The following is a 19,613-nucleotide window of genomic DNA, read 5'->3' as shown; positions in this document are numbered from 1 at the left end:
TTAAAAACTTTTTTAAAAAAGAACTGGACTTGTTTCTCCCCACAGCTGGGGCTGTTACAGGCAGTTCTTGGAAAGACTGGGTGGATGGAGAGCAGCACAGTGTATATTTTCACATAGTCACACAGTGGACTCGTAGGCATCATATGCCTGAATTTTCCTTGGCTAGTTTTGACTCTAGTCAAGTTTCTCTTGCTAAGATGAACTTTTACATTGAAAGCTGCCAACTGTCAATTTACCACTGTGTCATTTGAAATCTGATACACATTTCTTCTTTTGGCAACATCTACAAATGACAAAAAAGTTGGATTCTACCTTCTAACCATTACTTGTGAATCAAAAAGGATAGCATCATGGGCATGCAGAAGACTTCCACTCTCTTATTTATATACAGTGCCTGCCATAAATTAAAGTATACTAGAATGTTACATTTTATAACTTAATAAATTGAACTAGGCTAATTTGTTAAATTTTACCATTATTCACTTAGAGGAAATCATGGACAAAATAAAATCTCACCCTTCTTGAGTAAAGAAGTAAAAATACTGGTACTAAACATTTGTATTTTTCCTTCAATAGGGTTAAGATTGTGGTTACTTCATCATGATTATTCTATCATGTCTATTTAATCCTAAATAATCAATTGAAATCTGGAAATCTGGAAAATCTGGTCAATTAATCTGTTGATTTTTACGTATGACATCAATTAGTCTTCTCTCCACCAAACTGACCCAGGAGATCAGATGTTTTTGTGCTGTACAGACATGCCTGTAGGCAAACAGTGCAGGTCTACTTCTCAGCCACCTTGGTTCTGTTTCATTTGGAGGTTTTGTGCCAAGAGGAGCTGTATTCAGCCCACACTCCCCTGGGCTGGCCTGTAACCACAATGCAGTGTGGCACTAACTACATTCACACACAGACAGAACTCAGCATAGTGCTTTACAAATGGTAGATTTTTTAAATCACTGGCATCTTTAAAACCCCAATTTGGAGTTTACTGGAATTTTTTAAAAGTGATGAATGTATAGGCTCACTTTACAAAATAATATGATTAACTTTAGCCAGAATAAAATTAAATTTTCTCACCATCTTTAAAAATCTGGCCACATAGGATTTGCATTCTTAAATTGGCAGTGACGGAGGAGAATGGATAGTGAAACTGGTCACATGCATAGACAGCTACCAAATCCAGTATTTAATCCTTCTCAGGAAGGAGATCTACCCAGAGACCACAGAGAACCAGCTATAAATGGGTCAGAAGGAAGGCGTCAGGTTGAGACATTCTTTTTTTTTTCCTTTGAAAAATATTTATTCATGGGCGAGCAGGGTAGTGGTTATGTTCACATGTTCCACTTTAGCGGCCTGGGGTTCAGTTTCAGATGCCGGGCGCAGACCTACACACTGCTCATCAAGCCATGCTGTGGCAGTGTCCCACATACAAAATAGAGAAGGATTGGCACAGATGTTAGCTCAGGGCCAATCTTCCTCACCAAAAAAAAAAAAGAAAGAAAAGAAAGAGGAAGGAAGGAAGGAAGGAAGAAAAAAGAAAAATATTTATTCATATCCTTCCTACTTTTAGACAGGAAAGTTAGCTTCTTGCCTCTACATTACAGGCTCATTTCTTAAGCTCAAATCAGAGGATCAGAAAATGGCAGGAGGGACTCACACTCGTTGCTCTGGATGGCCCGTGTTTCAAGGTTCCAGCAGTGTGTTAGTTTATATTTTACAAGGGCTACTGAAGTGAAATGGAGTGGACTTTATTTAATGACAGTCTGACTTACCACTACATAATTTTTAAAATTTTATAATTAAAATTTCTTTTGAATTATTATGCCTTTACTGACACAATATTGGTAAAGCTGCTTATCTTGATCCAGACTTCTTCAGGGGAATTGTTTCAGTTCTCCTTTTTAAGTATTGTAGAAAATCAGCTGACCCTTAAACCATGAGGATTTGTTTTAATGAGCCATGAATACCTCCCCCCACTTCAGCACCAGCAGATTACCAGCTCTAGGCATTTAACCAAACGAATGGGAGACTGCAGATATTAAAATCTGACCTTCCAAATCAGATGATGAGCTCCATGCCAAACTGTTAACTACTGGAGAAAGCAAAGGAAACCCTGAAAAAGCCAAATAGGGCAAGTCACCCTTAGCTTCTAAAAAGCCTGCCTTGAAAAACATCCTGTTCTTTGAAGTTTTTTTTTCTTTAGAGTTGTGCAAATTTGGTTCAAAAAATAGCTCAACTGGTTTGTATAAAGCAAGGGGGTGGGTGTGTGCATGTATTTATGATCATTATTTTAAGTTGTATGCCTCAGCACTGAGAACAGATGAAGACAGGACATTGACTAAACAGTACAAGACATTTTGTAGTTTCGGTTCCTCTAGTCAATGCCTGAAGGGTTAGAAACAGTACTGAAATAATTTCCAAAGCATCAGGAATTTCCATTTCCACCCAACGCAGTCTTTGTTTTCTTCCAGCAGGTCTCTGTTAAAGAAAAGAAGGAAAATTTCAGCTTGTGTATAAAGTTTTCCACCTTATTTTAGAGAGACACTTCCAGGTTAATAACGTGAGTGTACAAGCCCCTCCCCCCGACCTTGTTTATTCCACCAACCTCTCCGCAGACAATGTCCTCCTTTAAACCCATCCTGTTTGGGGGAAGCAGCTACTTCCTGATGTCCATCACTCAAGGCAGTGGTTTTATTCTTAATAATGCCGGTGCGCTTTTTTGGTGCCATGTCTAAGATGCGATTAATTTGCCAAAATGTTTAGACTAGAGTAACTTTCAATTGGTCACCTGGATTGTGACTTCTTTTGTGGTTTGTTTTTGTTTTTCAAATTGCTTTCTGTCAAACACATCTATAATTCCCCCACGGAAAATATTTGTATGTACTGCTATCTAAAAACTAAAGGGTCATCAAAAACGAGGAAATTCTGAGAAACTGTGATGACCAAGAGGAGCCTAAGGAGACACGACAATTAAATGTATCGTGGTGTCTTGGAGGGGGTACCTGGGGAAGACATTAGGGAAAAATTAAGGGAATCTGAATAAACTGTGGGCTTTAATGTGTAATAATGTATCAGTATTGGTTCAATAATTGTAACAAATGTACCATTCTTGTGTAAGCTGTTAAAATAGGGGATACTGGGTGTGGGGTAGAAGGGAAACTCTGTACCATCTTCTCAATATTTCTGTAAATCTTAAACTGTTATAAAACTGTTATAAAAATAGTTATAAAAACTTTTTAAAACATTTTTTAAAAAAAGCTAAAGTGATTACTTGAACTTCAGTTGTTTTAACTTTTTACACTTTTATCCGTTTGTTTAACTGGTTATTCTGCTCCCAGATGGCCTTTTTGTTTGTATAACTGCTGGGGAGGCCAAGGCTCTTACACTCATGGTTTGGTGGCCCGCTGGATGCTACACATGAGACCATTATAGGCCCTTGGGTTCTGAATAAATTGTGTTTGAATAAAGGTCAGCATGATTGTTTCTTTTTATTCCAATTCTAAAAGAAAACAATCTGTTTGTCTGCCATCTTTTAGCTGTACCCTCTTATCTGCCTCTCTAATAAACATTTATCTCAAAAAAAATTAAAGTGCATAAATGGTCTTTTTTTTTTTTGAGGAAGATCGGCTCTGAGCTAACATCTGCCAACCCTTCTCTTTTTGCTGAGGAAGACTGGCCCTGAGCTAACATCCATGCCCATCTTCCTCCACTTTATATGGGACGTCTGCCACAGCATGGCCTAACAAGCAGTGCGTTGGTGCGCGCCCAGGATCGGAACCTGCGAACCCTGGGCTGCCACAGCAGAGCAGGCGTTCTTAACCGCTTGCACTACCAGGCCGGCCCTGCATAAATGTTCTTTTAAATTCGCAGTGACAGGGTATCTTATTACAACCTAAGAAATGAGATCAATTCCCTGGAATGAGGTGCCGAGCGAGAGAATTAATTCTACCAGCATTATCAGAGCAAATGCAAATACAAAAGATGTCAAAAGTCGGCTTGGTGGGCAAGGAGTTGAGACGCCCTCCAGCGGGTCCCGGTAGAGACTTGTAAGATTCGCGCAGTGTGGCTTGGGGTTCTTTAGGCTGCACTAAGAAGGCCAACTCTGCCTACTCAAGCCAAGGGTTTCTGATTTATGGCGATGTCTTAGAGTCGTCTGGAGGAAGCGCAGGGTAGGATTGCGGTGGGCGGTGGCTGGAAGCAGGGCTCAAGGCTGTGCGGACCCGGGGTGGGGGCTTGGGGGGCGTGGGGTGGGCGGGCTCTGCTCCGGGTGCTCCCGGGGAAATGGTTGCAGCTGGTAGAGGCCTGGTTCAGTTACCCTTGGATCCTGCAGGCTGGATTCACCCAGGTCAGATCGGGGGCCTGTGCCTGGCTCTGGTTGCATTGGCGCTCTCCTGCCGGCCGTTTACCCTGTGGAATTAGGGGCGTGGGGGCAGCTCCCCAAGATGGGTATGGGATAGAGGTGAGCAGGCAAACCGACAGGCAGCAGCTCCCTGGAGGGAAGAGGGGGTGGGCTGGCCTGGAGAGAAGCAGTGGGCAGGGCAGGCCTCCCAGAGGTGTGGAGCAGGTTAGGAGGACTAGGTGGAGGGGGGGTCCTGATTCCTGGGGCTCTAAGGAGTCCAGGAGGTTCACTTCCAGCCTACCTGTAACTCAACTACCTGGTCTCCCATATGTCCACTCTCCACTGCTCACTAGCCGGCCTCAGACCTGGGAGGGACCCACGTATAGGCATTTTTAAATACCCCAGCTAGTTCTAATTTGCAGCCAGATTGAGAATCACTCTCTCTTATTATAGTATCAGCTTCCTCTTAATCTCAGACTTGCCAATGTCCATCATGACATCTCCAGGCGCTTGTTTCAACTTCTGCTTCTCCTTGATCAATTCCCTCCGTATTTCCTGGTTTGAATGCCCAGAATGTTTGCCCAGAGCTTTCCACCAGCCATGAGCTGTCCTGGGGTCATTTACTCATCCTTTCCAGTTTTGATTCCCAAGAAAGTGAATTGGATCCGGTGACTTCTTGCCACTGCGACTGTCTGGGTGGGGATTTGTGGCCCCAGATTCCCTCCCACGTTGCAGGCCAGCTTGTCCCATGACTGCTAGTTGACGGGTCCAGTCAGGGGAAGAGGGGCACTACAGAACCTATGGAACAAAATGGGCCACGGAGGGCTGTGGACCAGGCAGTGTCCTTTAGATTGACCTGCCCAGTCAGCAAGTGCCGACATCAGGACGCCTTGGATTTTCCCCTGGAAAACTCTACACTATTCTTAAAAGGACACTTGGCTCAGAAAATGTGTCATCTTAATTCAGCAGTTTCCACAAGTAGCACTTAATCAAAAAGCTAGGAGTGGCTGTATCAGACGCAATATTATACTCTGGCCACTCTAAGATTAAACCATTTCGTCTTCTTTTTTAACCACCTAAAAAGAAACCCTATGACTCCTCTCCCAACGTTCCGTTTAATTGGGGGAAGAGCTGCTGCGGGGCAGGGGGCAGGGTGTTTGTGTGAGCTACTTTAAAATGTTCTTGTTGCCAGATTTGGGAGCAGACACGTGGAAGTGGGAGGATTGACACATTTCACTGGGCCTGAAGAGTCCTGTGGGGTGGAGCAGAGGGAAGAGTCTGCTTTTCTCTGGTGACCCCAGACTCCTAGGAGGCCTGCCACATCACCTTTTCCTCCAGTGGAGAACAGCTGTTTTGTCCCAGCCTCTTCTTTGGAGAAAAGAACCCCTACTGCTTTTCGCAACTGTTCCTCCCTCCACTCCAAACCGGAGTCCAGAGAGAGGCTGCGGCGTACATGACTCCTGATCACCTAGTCCAGGGTGGCTCCTGATTTAAGAGGGGTTGATGAGAGGCCTTCCCTGGCATTCTTTGAACTGGAACTTGGAAGGAAAGTCTGCCCTTCTCATGGCCTGGACATTAAGATATAAAAATTAAGAGCTGCTGGCAGTATAATCACTGCTCTATGGTGGAAACCAATCCAGAGTGAGAGATAATAAAGCTGATTTGCAGAGAGAGGCAGACAGGAGATGCAGAGAAGACCTGGTGGCGTTGGTGACATTTAGCTATACCCATCTCTTCCGCAGTTTGGCTCTTCAATGCTTCCTTCAATCTGTGAAATGCCCCAGTGTCTTCCCAGTAATGCTCAAGTGATCAGTTATCTATTGCTACATAAAAATTTACCCCAAAACCTAGTGGCTTAAAGCAACAAACCTTTATTATCTCACAGTTTCTCTTGGTCAGGAATTGGGGAGTAGCTTAGCTGAGTAGTTCTGGCTTAGGTTGCAGTCAAAACATCAGCTGGGGCTACAGTTTTCTGAAGGCTTGACTGTGACTGTGACTTGGAAGGATCCACTTCCAAGATGGCTCACCCACATGGCTCTTGGCTTGGCAGAAGGCTCAGTTCTCTGCTGGCATTTGGCAGGCCTGTTTCATTGCCTGCTGGTAAGAAGCCTCAGTTCCTCCCATGGGCCTCTCCACAGGCTGCTTGAGTGTCCTCACAACATGGTGGCTACCTTCCCTAGAGAGAGGAATCCAAGAGAGAGCAAGGAGGAGGCCACAGTGCCTTCTATGACCTAGTTCTGAGGCTGCACATTGTCACTTCCACCTTATTCTGTCCTTTAGACGCAGATCACTATGTTCAGTTCACCCTCAAGAGAACGAAATTAGGCTCCACACAAGTAATCAACATGCATCTAATTCTGTGGTCTCTCTGTTCTCACTGACCACTGCCTTCTTCTGGCTTCCGGGACTCTAGTCTTAGGTGTTTTCTCACTACATCACCTAAAAGCTGGCCTCTCGGGGTGTCTAGCTCTTTCAGAGGTGTCTCAGGCCCTCAGGAGTTTGTTTTATCCTGTCTTCTCAGCTCTGACACAATTGAGTGACTCTATTCCACGTAAAAGGCAGTTCTGCCCTGGCAGGACACCAAGCCCTGCCCCCCACCGTAGAGATAGAGAATATTTTTAAACCAAAAAATGGGGACACAGTATGTGAACAGAGTATGTAAAACTTGTGCTGCTCCAAAACTCTAGGGCCCAAGGTTGTTTTACCTACATACTCTTATTTCCTAGGGAGGTAGGAGGGGCCTTCAGAACCGACAGTGACCACTGATTTCCCTGGTGGTCAGTTACATGCAAGACAAAGGAGGAGTTTGAGGAAAGAGTGGATGGTCAAGCTGCCATCACCAGTGACTGGGATGCCGAGGACTGAGAGCAGCAGTGGATCTCTCAGAAAGCTGTCCAGGAGGGAGTGGGGGCAGGAGGGCAGGAGCCACTGTGAGGGGTGGGCAGGTGAACCCAGCAGGGCTCTGGGTTGCAAGCAACAGACACTGACCAGGCTGATGTGAGCAGAGAAGAATTTTGTGAAAGGATATGAAGGCAATGACAGAATTTTGGGGAACACTGGTGAACCAGCTTCTGAAAATGGGCAGGAACAGGAAGCTCTGAGCCAGAGCAAATTACCCTGCAGACCCAGACACTGGGACCACTGCCATGGACTCCAGAGACAGCAGCTTGTAACACCAACTCTGCCACCGCCACTACCCAGAACACTGGACACTGCTGCCACTGCTGCCAGAATGGATGCACCACTGCCCCTGCTTCTTGGCGTCACTTGCTCCCAATTCAAAGTGCAGGGCAGACCTGTCTGGCTGAGTCTAGATTGGCTTGTCCGTTATTTGCAAGGGAGCTAGGAAAGCAAGCCTTTTCAGCTTCTGACGGGTGAGGTGGAGCCCACCTCCCACCAAGATGCAAAGGGTAGGGGAGGACTCTTCAAACATAGGAAAAAGATCCTGATCCAGGCAGCCCCAAATCCTTAGAGTCCACTCCAGGGAGTCAGAAACTGAGCATCCAAGATCTTTCTTGTGGAGGGGAAGAGAAAGAGAGTGGTAAACTTAGGAAACAGTAAAACTAAAGGATCTTTTCTTTTTGGTAAGATTCAGGGGCCTGAGCAGTTTCAGGGAGGAGAAACAAGAAAGTCACTTGACAGGACAAAAGTAGCTGGCACTCCATTCTGCCTCTGTTGCAGCAGGACAGAACTGTCCAAAGATGAGACCACTCTGGACAAAAGGACATTGCTTCTGAAACAAAGGAACTAGAAGCATGATTAACGACTCTGTAAAAGCTTCAGCTGTCTGTTGCCTTTAATTAACATCTAAATAGATAACATATTCTTCTATAATTATAATATGGAAATGTCTACGAACAAAATAGATAACTTTTTTGGCAAACGCCTAGGAAAGAATGGTCAAGTTCATCCAAGGTTTTAAGCAGCAGCATCTATGCAGCCAGGGCGTGGTCAGTGTTTGGGGACGGAGGTAAATATCCGCAATCCGTGCATTCCTTTGATTTCTTCTTTTAGTGCCTAAGCAAGTAAAAGAGCATCATCACTTATTTTGTATTTGACATTGATTACATACGTCTCAATGAGAGTATTTTTATACAGTCTGTATCTGTAGGAGGCTTTGCACATGCTTTCTTTAAGCAATTTTTCATGTTTTTGGAAAACAATTTTTTATTTTTTTGAATCAGTATCTAACCTGGCTCAAAAATCAAAAGGCATACAGTGACATCTCCCTCCCATACCTGTCCTCCATCCCTCAGTTTCCACCTTCACCTCCCAATAGAGAACTGTGGTTAGTTTCTTGTGTGTCTTTGCAAGGATTTAAAAATGCATATTCAAGCTAATATGCATTTTTAAAACACCAATGTTAGCATTTCAACCACATTGTTCTACACTTTGCTTTTCCCCTTCACCATCCGAGAGCTTTCCACATCAGGCATGAAGAGCGCCCTCGTTCTTGTTGGCATCAGCATAGTTTTCCATTATATGGATGTATCATAACTTTTCAGCCTGTTCCCCAACGATGAAGTTTTAGGCTGTTTCCTGTGTTTTGTTATTTTGAGCAATGAATAATTGTTCTTTAAAACCACACCAATTAGCACAAATTCCCAATTTTACTTTAGATCAGGAAGTAAAGCCATAAAGTAATTATGAGACTTGTTTAAGGCTACAAACAGTGTCAGGGCACAAATCTGAACGAGCCACAGTCCAATCGATATTGATTACTTCCCTGCAGTGCCGGGAGAACAGCTGCAGGACCTGACGGAGGCTGGGCCCACTGGAGTTTATCATCAGTGCTGAGGAGGTGTCCAAGTCCTTTTATTTGAGGCCTGAGCCTGGCCATCATAGTGGGGTGCACGTTTCTTCTCCAGCCTGTCCAGCAATCTCCCTTCTCCCGGGGAACAGCTTTCCACTTTAATCGCACACTTCTAGAGGGACTACCAACTGGCCTGGTATTGAGGTAGCTATGTGCCCCTGCCCTAGCCTGATTGGTCCAGGGGTGGCATGTGACCCAAACTGGGCCAATCAGAATCTCCTCTGGAATTTTTCAGTGTGGAGCCTTGTCTCTTGGGTCACTACTGGAATACTGGCAGTTAAGAGGTGGTTGGGGGCCATGATCCCCACCAAAAGAGAAAGCCCATCTCCAGTAGGAGAAAATGAAGCCAACACACAGAAAGAAGCCGAAAGCTCAGAGAGAGAGAATATGAAAGACAGCAAGCAGATGAATTTGTTTAAGACCTTGAATCTAAATCTGCCAGAAACCAGATAATTTCATTACATGGGCCCTTTGTTTGCTGATGCTAGTTTTAGCTTGGTCTCTGTCACTTACAACAAAAAGAATCCTAACACATGCAGTCAGGTTTACAGAGTCAGAAAGATCCTTAGGAACAATCTCGTCCTATCTCCTTATTCGATAAAACAGAAACAGAGCTTATCCCTTGTCTGAAGTCAGCAAGCAAGGAGCAGAATCAGGACCTGAACCCAGGTATCCTGATGTCCTGGCCACTCCTGGGTTCCCTCAGTTTCCTGTCCAGCCCTGATGCCAGAGCTGCTGTGTGTTGGGAGCCAATGAGCTGCCCTACCATCTCCATATTCACAGACAAGCCCCCTCAACTCTGCAGACAAGCAGAAACGCCTCTGGAAAAGGCCTCATGTCATTGCTGGGGGAAGGGTGCACAGCCCCCTGGGCCACATGCTCTCTGCTTCCTGCAGGTCTGGAATGCTCCCTAGAGGCTGTCCCTGGGCCACAACCAGCCTCCCCTCCGTAAAGCCTCCATAGCTAGGTGAGGCCCCAGCCACACCTTCACAGTGAGAGGCCCTGACCCCTCATGCCCTGCACACTTACCCTTCCCAATGCCTTCTCCCAGCTCTCTTGCAGCCCTCTGAGGACTCCTCAACACACGTCACTGTATCTTACAGCTACAGAGGGCCTTAGGCATCACCTAGGTCACTTTATAGTTGAGGAAACTAAGGCTTGGTAGGGAAGTGGCTTGGCCATAGTCCCACAGTTTATAAGGTGTAGCTTGGGCAAACATTTTTCGGCACCTGCTATGCCCACAGCATTATGCTGGGCGCTGGGGACACAGATGAAAAAGGCATGGGAAAATGATGAGAGAGGTAGGAGAGTAACACAAGTCCACAAAAAATGGACTCAGCGCAGAGAGTGATGGGCGCTGCAGGAATACAAGCCAGCTCGGGACTGCTGTGGGTGTGCACAGGAGGGAGCGTTTATGTGCACTGGCTGTTCATGGAGGAGGCAGCCCAGGAGCTGGAAAGCCGGGAGTGTAACGGGCAGAGAGGGACAGGGCACTGGGCCCAGGAGAGCACGGTGAGGGAAAGTTGGGAATCTGCCGCGATTTACCAGGAAAAGCCTGGTCTTGAGTCAGGCATATGTAGGGGAAGATGGAGGCAGACCTCACAGAGGATCGGAAATCCCAGGTAGGACTGGACTCTGTGGGGGGGGCCCACTGAAGGGCTCTCAGCAGGGGAGACACGGGCAGAGGCACCCTTAGGGGAGGGTGATGGGCAGCAGACAGGAAAGAGGTCAGAGAAGGGGAGAGGGCAACTGCTATGTAGCAAATGCCTTCCCTGTGCCGGCACGAGGCTGGACTCATGTGGTCAGTCCCTCGGGTGATCTTTGCCAACGAGGAAACTGAAGCTCAGATCCCACTGGGAAGCCAAGAGCCAAGATGGAACCAGCTCTGTCCAACACAAAAAAGGGAACTGAGGCTCACTCTCCTCCCTATAGCTGCCCCCCAGGATGGGAATAGGATGGGTGGGGGAAGGGGTCCTGGGAGAAGAAGAACACCTGTCATCCTGGCATCCCTGGGGCCTGGCCCAAAGCAAATGCCAGGGACTCTTTCAGAAAAGAAGGCTGCTGAACCATGGGAGCTGGGAGAGGCCGAGCCACAAGTCGGCAGGGTCCCAGAGGAACGGTGAGTTCACTCCTGAGGGTAGAGCAGGTGTGAGCTGTGAAGGCAGGGCGCCCCGTCCCGGGGGAATCAGGCAGGGACTGTCTCATGAGAAGCAGTTTCCAGCATCAGATGGGCCAGGGGGCCTTTTCAGGGCCTTTTGGGCCTGACAGTCTTGATCACTAGGGTGATTCAACAAGATCAAGGAGGAAAGTTTCACCCCGGCCCAGGACCACCAGGCACCTCGCCCCCCGCTGTCACTCACTCTGGAAGAAACCACTTACTCGGCAACCATGGGGCTGGGGATACCTTCTCCTCTACTCCCCTTCCAGCTCTGCCTCCTCCTACGGGAATGCCTGTCAGAGCCTTGATTCCCACACCTTTGAAAGACATACAGCCAACTCCAGGTCCAGCTCAGACCCCTACAGGCCGACAGACTTGTTCTTTTTTTTTGTGAGGAAGATCAGCCCTGAGCTAACATCCATGCCAATCCTCCTCCTTTTGCTGAGGAAGACTGTCTGTGCCCATCCTCCTCCACTTTATATGGAACGCGGCCACAGCACGGCCGGACAAGCGGCGTGTTGGTGCGCGCCCCGGATCTGAACCCAGGCCGCCAGCAGCGGAGCGCACGCACTTAACTGCTATGCCACGGGGCCGGCCCCTGGACAGGCTTGTTCTTAAAGACGTTTTGTTTCACTCCTCCCACATGTCTCTATCCCAGCCAACACCCACAAACATAATCACCTGAAGTGCCCGTGACCACATCGTGCCCTGAGACACGCATGACAGCCCAACAGCTTGCTGTGGCTGACGAGGGCCTGTGCTCAAGCTGAAGGCCAGGCTGGGATTGCCCTTCCTTCCCTGCCAACCTGCTCCGGCGGCTGTGGGCGCCTGCCTGTGACCTGCGTCCCCTCCTCCACCAAAGCAGTGCTCGGCCGGGCAAGGTGGCTGCGGTGGTGACTGGGCTGTAGCTGCTGCAGGTTAAAGTGCACCAACGCCAGGACAGGAATTCTCTGAAAGGGAACTCCTGTCAGGCACCGAACATTTCATTTCTCTGTGAGCCAGTAACCAGGCCCAGGCCAGCTCCGCGTACGCTCTACAGACTCCACAAACACTGGCTGAGCTCCTTCAGGTGCCAGGCCCTTTGTTAGGTGTGGGCGACGTGGTAGTGCATAAGACAGACCCGGACCACCTGCATGGGCTTGGCTCTCTAGGGCGACAACAGACAAGTGAGCAGGACTCTCCTGCTAGGACGGTGTCGGGGAAGTACACACTCTGTAGGGGGCCAAGAGGAAACCCTGAGCCCCCAAGGATGCAGGTGACATCCCCCAAACCGAGGGAATCGCTGCCCTCCCCTCTGGACTTGGTGCAGGTTGCTCCCGGTGTTGTAGATGACGATGGTGACGGCAGCTGACATTTCCTGAGGGCCTACTCTGTGTCAAGCACTGCTCTCAGTGCTCCACGTGTACTTTGTCACTTAGCCTCAAAACAGCTCTATGAGGCAAGTCCTGTCACTCTCCCCAGTAACAGACTAGGAAATTGAGGCACAGGGAGGTTGAGTTAACTTGCTCAGGTCACACAGCTAGAAAGTAGAGAGGCTGGATTTGAAATGTCGGCAGTCGGACTCCAGAACCTACATCTTTTACCACTTGTAACTGTGGCCTTCAGGCCAGGGGATGTGCTCAAATTAACAGCACCCCTGGAAGTCCAGTTGCACTAGGCGGCCTGAGTAGTTTTGGGAACAAAACCCAAAGTCCCACTGGTTGGGGATGATCTGGGCCAGCCAGGTCTTCCCTGTCTAGTCTTCTACCTTGGCTCCGATTCCTGAGACCATGTGGGGCTGGAAGAGCTTCTGGAGGAGTGACATGGTTGCTGTTCCACCCCAAACCGCCCAGGCTGACACACCAGCATGCCTCAGGGCGGTAGCTGCCCACCTCCACGTGAAGGGCTGGCTCCATGAGGAATCCAAAGATGGACCCAGAAGGGAACCAGCCCACAAAGGGCTGACAGGGCTAAAGGACAGATGGCGGGGACGTAAGTATCCAGGACCCACGGCAGAAAACGCTGGAGTCAGAGGGTGGAGGGCATTCACTCCCTGCCAGGCAGGTAGAGGCAGCATTTGAGCTGGGTGGAGTAGGGGCGGAGGAGAACCCAGGCAGGAGGTCCAATATGGACAAAAGTCCAGATGCACAGAGAGACCCATGGGAAGGGGCCAGAGGGAGGGTGCATAAGGAGAGGGGTGGGGAAAGGCCTGGAATAGTAGTCTGGGACTGAACTTGAACGTCAGAGGGGCCACAGAGGAACTCTCATGACCAGAGCTGTGCTTTACAAAAGTTAAACTAGTTCACAATGTGCAAGACATTCCAGAATGATGTCAAACACACCTGCTGAAGGGAGCAACGTTATAGACGCAGGCCCAAGGGTTAAAGGCTGGTATAATTTCCAATAAAATGAGTAAATTCCAAGTAAAATGAGCATGGATAATGAATAAACTGGGCCTCATTCTGGTTAAATCTGATGTTTCAGACTCCTAATGTCCTGTCACTGGGTCTGGGGCAGCTGGAACAATTCTCAGTCAGGTTGTGCCTCAATTTACCTATCCATAAAGAAGTCCTAAAGAGAGGCTAAAAAAAATCTTCGACTCTACAAAAACATGTATCTTTAGTATTCCTATGTTTACAAACACTATTCACTATGTACCAATAACACTAAACATTGGTAGAATTATTTAAAGAAATGCAAAATAACTATTGGTTGACTTGTTTTCAATTTTGAAGAAAATTCACATTTGCCCACAATTTGATTCCAGATAGTCCCAGATTACATTTTTCTCAGGTCCTGACCCCTGTTCGCATGACTGTGGTATTGCATTATTCTTTCCTAGATGGTAAAATACCATCCCCACTCGGCAGGCCCTTTCGGATGCTGGAGACCAGTGGCAAAGGAGCGCAGTCGCTCCTACTGACCTGATTCACCATCCTGTGCTGCTGGACAGTTCTCTTCTCCTTAAATTCTTCTGACTCGATTTGGATTTCATACATTGCCCCACAGCCTCCTGAAATAAACACGATTCGGAAGTTTCAATGATTCAGTTACAGCAGCCACAGTCCCGAATGTCCTTGAAGTACCACACGATCCAAAGACAGTCTGAATATTATTATTCAACAGAAAGTTGCTAGATTGTTAGAAAAAGATCATGGCTTACAATTTGACCCTATCTGCCTCCAGCAGGCTGCCTACATCCAAAATGTGCTCTTCCTTTTGCAAGGCAGCTGCACTCCCAAGGATGATTACTTGTGGGGAAGGGGAGATAAGGCACGAAGCATGGAAAACCCAGGAGATGTAGGTTTCCCTTGTATTTCCTTTTATTAAGCCAACAAATGCCATGGAAGAGGGTGGGAGGGACTGAATTTCAGTGTCCCACCTTCCAAAGGACCAGCAATTGGTATTTTTAAAAGTGCAAAAATACACTAAAATTTGGGTTGAAACCCGTATGTAAATATCCAAAAGAAAAGGAACGAGGAAGTGTGAGAGAGACAGGGAGACAGCATTACAATAAACACTGCAGACATGCTGGTCATGGAGCTGCAGCGGCTCTCTCCAGCACCTCTTACTCTACAAGCAGCACTGAGCGGACCATCCTGGGCTTCCGCAGGGAGGGAACCGCTTTCTGGTGAAGCTCTCGAGGCAGAGCTTGTGTGGACCCATCCACTCCCTGCCCAAGCTTGGTCTCTGGCTGATGACTGATGATAAAACATGCTGCTCTAGCATGAAACAAGGTAGGCAAGAAAGAAAATGTTCCCTGTGCTGTTAACACTAGGCCACTGTATGAGAATTGCAATTTACACAATAGGCTTGGCTGTGCTTCTCTGATGTGCTCTAGGTGTCCAAGCTTTGGTTAAACCAGAGTTCCCGGCCTTGATTCCCTTTAGGCCCTCTGTCCAGCTCTGGGCAGAACAAGAATCAAGGTCAAGTTCCAGCTCTACCCTACCTGGGCCTGGGGCAGGAGCAGGACTGGTGTCATCAAGGCCTCAGCATTGCCCTGGGACCTTCGCAGAGCGCCCACTCAACCTATCATTCCAATGGATCTTTAGATCGATTAATTTTCTATAGTTTCCAGAACAAAAACTACTTTCTAAACTTTCTCCCAATCCTTGTAAATGTTATGTTCTCAGAAAAGCCAGTGAGCCATCGCAGCAATGCAGAGAGGCAAAGACTGCACCTGGGTGTGGGGAGATTCAGTTCAATGCCTATCTTGCTGCCCATGGCCAGCTGTTCCACGTGTGTCTGGATAAAGGCCCTCTCTTCCCTGTCCTGGGTGCCAAAGTTGATTCCTGCTCCTAACACACAGCCAGCCTGAACTTCTGAGGTGCCAGCGGCCATCTAAGAAAGGCAGGGCCTGGCTGGGGCTGGTGACTGGGCTCAGGACAGTCTGCCCTGGGTCCTGGTTCTGATTCTGGTTCTGCTGCCTCCTCCCTGTGAGGGGCGGGGCAGGTTCTTTGGCCAATTTGGGCTCATCTCCTTGTGGGAAAACCGAGGCAGTTACTTTCCTCAAAAGGACAAAGTCTCTGGGGGTTGGCTCCAGCTCTAACATCCCAGGGTGTCAGAAGAATGTGGGGAAGTTAAAGTAAGGCCTTTCTTAAAGTCAATTAAAGACTGTGGCCCTGAGCACTGAGGTGACTGAGAGGGACCTCATCCAAGTTGGGCCAGGCTGGTGATGAGTCCTTCCAGCTGGGCCTAGTCCCCACACACAGTTTCCCTCCAATGATTCGGCATCCCCACCTCCACCCCCTCAGGTGGGAGAGGCCGAGTTCCATCCGTCCAAAAGCCACACATGTTGAGAAGCCCCTGAAGGCAAGTTCCCTCAGCTAAGCCCCCCTGCCCTCTGCCCCTTAGAGGGCAAAATGCTCCCAAACTCCATGGGAAAGACGAGAGAAAACCTCACCTGAAATGTCGGTGACTTTGATCACAGTAGCTCGAGGAAATTTAGCTTTGAGAATTTGGGTCACTTTGAGCTCCCCCTCAGTCTGTGAGGCAAACATCCGCTGGGCACAGTGGAGAAGAGGAAGCTGCCACAGAACAGAGAAGAGTCATGGCAGAGCAAGATGATGTGCCCCCAGGCCAGGCTGGGCTACCGTGCACCCCCCAGCCATTCCCCTGCAAGGCAGCACCCCCGGCCCTCACCAGCTTGGCCATGGGCTAAGTCAGAGGGGCTGCATAGCGTCATGTCCATTTAAGCACCCCAGGATGCAGAATAAACTTTTTTGGGGAGGGGAGTGTAAATAACTTACTTTGCCTCTAGAGACAAGGCCCCAAACCTAATTCAATAGGTGTTTAACTCCCCATGATGATGCTGTGAGAGAGACACTATCATGATGACAGTTTTACAGGTGAGGAAACTTAGGCACTAAGTAATGTGCCCAAGGCTGGATCTGTTAGTAACAGAGCCAGGAGAGGTAGGGCAGTCTGCCTCAGACATGCCCTGCTAGGCCAGCGTGCCCCTGATCCAGCACTGGTGCAGCCAAATGCCACCCACCCTTTAGGCCTGCTTAACATTCCACACTCTCTCCAGTGGGATATGACCTTGTGACCTACTGCTCAATAAGCCAGCTACCCTTTGCAGCATGTACTAATTCTCACTGGGGAGAGGAAGCAGAATTCTGTTAAATGACCAGAAGGAGGAACATTTTTAGATTATTTACCCAGCCACAACACTCCCTCCTCCCCCAGTGGCTACCATAGGGAGCCAGTGCTTCTGAAGGGAATGTGTCTCAATCCTTAGGGGTGAAGGGGCAGAAAACCAGGTGGGCAACCCCCTGCCTGGGTTGAGCACATGCTGAAAAGGGAGAGTGAAAATAGAGCACGGCAGGCCTTGAACATCAGGCTAAAGATTTTGGACTTCATTAGACAAAGTAACCTGGTGCCAAAGTTATGTGCAGGAAACAGTGCCATTTGAAACTAGTCAGGAAAGATGCCCAGATAGGAGGCATTACAAAGGGAGCAGCACCAGGTGTGGGGCCTGGCTGGAGGGAGAGGGGAGAACACTAGAGCTGTTCATCGAGTGCTGGTGCTGAAGGTACCATCCCTTCGCCCTCAGTCCTGCCCATCCTCAGGCCTTTCTTGACGGCCCAAAACAGGGTCTTATGTTACAGAATCTCAGAGCACCTTCTTTAAAACGACTTGTACACTTGCTCTTTCACCAACCAGTCTCAAAGGCCAAGACTGAGTCTGTCCTGTTACTGCAGCCCTCCAGAGCTGAGCCCAAGGCAGGTGGATGGATGGATGAATGAATGAATGAGCAGGGGAAGAAATGATTCAGGGCATGCCTACTGGGCACCTGCAAAGACATCTCGATTCTGGCAGGCAGCTGAAATGCAGGTCAGGAGAAAGATCTGAACTTAGCCTGCCTGAGTACTGTGTAGAGGGACAGAAACTTGATGTTGTGGGCCTGGGTAAGACTCGGGGGTGGGGGTGGGGGTGGGGTGGAGCCTCTTCTGAGGACAGTGCTTTGGGGGACAAAGGCAGAGGGTAACCAGGAGGCAGGCAGAAGTGGTCATCACTAAAGGGTGAGGGTGGATAGCCCTGCAGATTCCTTGGGAGAAGCCTTCCTTTTATCTCAGCAGATCTGTGGGCAGCGGCCTTTAAACCAGCAATCTACTGACAAAATCCCCAGATACCCACCCTCCACGCTGAAAGTCACCAGTAGAACTGCTCAAGGGAGGCAGGTCCGAGACCAGCAGGAGAGAAGGAAGAATGTGAGAGGAAAGTAAAAGTGGATGAAGTGAGGCAAAGGATGAAACCAGAAAGAGGGAGAGAAAATTAGGAGAGCGCGTGGTGAGTGCCCTCTGCTGGGCTTCTACTCTGGGTGTGTGGGATTTGGGGAGGGTCAAGGTCATAGAGGCAGGGCGGACGTTTCCAGAGCCCTGACCCTTCCGCAGTCCTCGGCGTGGCACCCACGCCGTGACTCCGGGCTATGACTCCTATGGCTGCGGCTAAGAAAACCAACGTTGCTTTTCCGTGCCCGCTGTACTACGACTGTTCATGTGTCTGTTCCCCTCGCCCCAACCTCCACCCGGCTCGGAAGCTCCCCACAGCGCGCGCCGGGGCCTGACATTTCTCCGAAAGCCGGTTGCCGGGGCCCACTGAATGGACGAATCAATGAATGAATGAAAGAAAGGAAGGGGAGGCCCCCAGGCCCCGCGCGGAGCCCTCGGGGAGCCGCTCTTCGAGCCCCGGCAGCAGCCGGCCCCGCGGCCCCTCCGCAGCTCCCGCCCCGGGAGACCAGCCCGGCCCCCGCCCGCTCTCACCCCGCGGATCCCGCGGAGCAGAGGCGCTGCCGCGGCCGGGCTCCACGCCGCCATGCCCGGCCGACGCGGCCCGCCGCCCCAGGTCGCCGTGTCGCCCGAAAGGCAAGGAGCCCAGGACCGAGAGTCGCAGCCGTGGGCGAGGCCGCCCCCTGCCGCCCGGAGGCCGCGAGCCGCCCGGCCCCGCCCAGCCCCGGCCCTGTCGGCGCCCGGGGCCGCGCCACCCCGGAGGCCGCCGCACCGTCAGCTCAGCGTCGCGTCCTCCGCGCTCGCTCGCGCCGCGCTGCTCCAGCCTTCCCCGGCCTCGTTCCACGAGCAGGTCCTTCCTCCTCAGCCTGAAACACATCAGAGCGTCTCTGCCCTCCATGCTGACTTTCCCTTATCCCGATGCCCCTCGTGCCCTAGGTGAAACTTCTCCATTCCCACTTCCCACCACTGGCAACCTCGTGGTTCCAAACTGAGGAGTGTGGGAGTTCTCCCTCCAGAAGGGGGCCGGGGAAGAATTTTAAGCAGGGAAGTCGTTTTCAGGTTTGCCTTTTAGAACGATCAGTCTGGCTCCTGCGGGGAGCAGGGACTGCTGAAATCGGAGCAGAGGACAGAAGTTCCGAGGCTACTGCAAAGGTCCTGGTGAGACTTGTGGCCTGACCTAGAGGCGCGACAGCAGGGACAGGAAGAGTGGAGTGAGACTCCTGGGAGGTGAATGGAACGAGGGACTCCCAAGTTTCTGGCTTGGACAGTGAAATGGGAGGGGGGAGGTTGGGCTGAAGCGGGCCGACAAACTCAGCTTTGGATTTGCCTGAATTTAAGGTACCTGCAGGCCACGGCCCAGCAGAGGCGTAGGCTGGAGCCACAGACCGAGGAACCCTGAGAATGCAGTGGAAGCTGACACCATGAGGGATGGGTAAGATTGTCAGCAAACCTGCCCTACCTCTGGGGAACTTCAGACAGATGTCAAGGCCAAAATCCAGCCAAACCCTTGCCCTCTCTTAGCTGTATTTGTTTGCAGCATGTGGTCTGGTATACCGGGCAGGACCTACCAGCTCTTTTTGCTACTGC

General features: G+C 49.6%; 1 protein-coding gene across 3 annotated transcripts; it reads right to left on the bottom strand.

Annotated features, from left to right (window-relative positions):
• Positions 1 to 1,528: 1,528 nt before the first annotated feature.
• On the bottom strand, positions 1,529 to 18,971 carry BOLA3 (bolA family member 3). 3 transcript variants are annotated; one of them, XM_087436555.1, is made up of 4 exons: positions 18,561 to 18,669; positions 16,199 to 16,322; positions 14,220 to 14,308; positions 1,529 to 2,484 (listed from the first exon to the last, which is right to left on the bottom strand). In XM_087436555.1, the coding sequence occupies exons 1-4, from the start codon at positions 18,612 to 18,614 to the stop codon at positions 2,311 to 2,313; spliced, it is 441 nt and encodes a 146-aa protein (XP_087292681.1). In that variant the 5' UTR covers positions 18,615 to 18,669; the 3' UTR covers positions 1,529 to 2,310. The 3 variants fall into 3 exon arrangements, with proteins under 3 accessions (XP_087292681.1, XP_087292682.1, XP_004435572.1); XM_087436556.1 differs by lacking the exons at positions 1,529 to 2,484; positions 18,561 to 18,669 and adding exons at positions 8,124 to 8,362; positions 18,799 to 18,971; XM_004435515.3 differs by lacking the exon at positions 1,529 to 2,484 and adding an exon at positions 8,124 to 8,362 and having other exon boundaries at positions 18,561 to 18,668.
• Positions 18,972 to 19,613: the final 642 nt, after the last annotated feature.

The sequence above is a fragment of the Ceratotherium simum genome, chromosome 11 (genome assembly GCF_057802395.1).
Source record: "Ceratotherium simum simum isolate JZ-2026a chromosome 11, ASM5780239v1, whole genome shotgun sequence".
In the NCBI taxonomy this organism is placed as follows: domain Eukaryota; kingdom Metazoa; phylum Chordata; class Mammalia; order Perissodactyla; family Rhinocerotidae; genus Ceratotherium; species Ceratotherium simum.
The sequence above is the reverse complement of the archived record's forward strand: the minus strand, read 5'-3'. Positions and strand labels throughout refer to the sequence as shown.

Bases quoted from the DNA above. Each gene is read 5' to 3' on its own strand.
- BOLA3 (XM_087436555.1), bottom strand. From the start codon at position 18,614: ATGGCGGCGTGGAGCCCGGCCGCGGCAGCGCCTCTGCTCCGCGGGATC. The intron at 16,323-18,560 runs GTGAGAGCGGGC...GTTCTGTGGCAG, and splicing joins TGCTCCGCGGGATCCGCGGG to CTTCCTCTTCTCCACTGTGC. The intron at 2,485-14,219 runs GTCAGTAGGAGC...TTTCTTTAACAG, and splicing joins AGCACAGGATGGTGAATCAG to AGACCTGCTGGAAGAAAACA.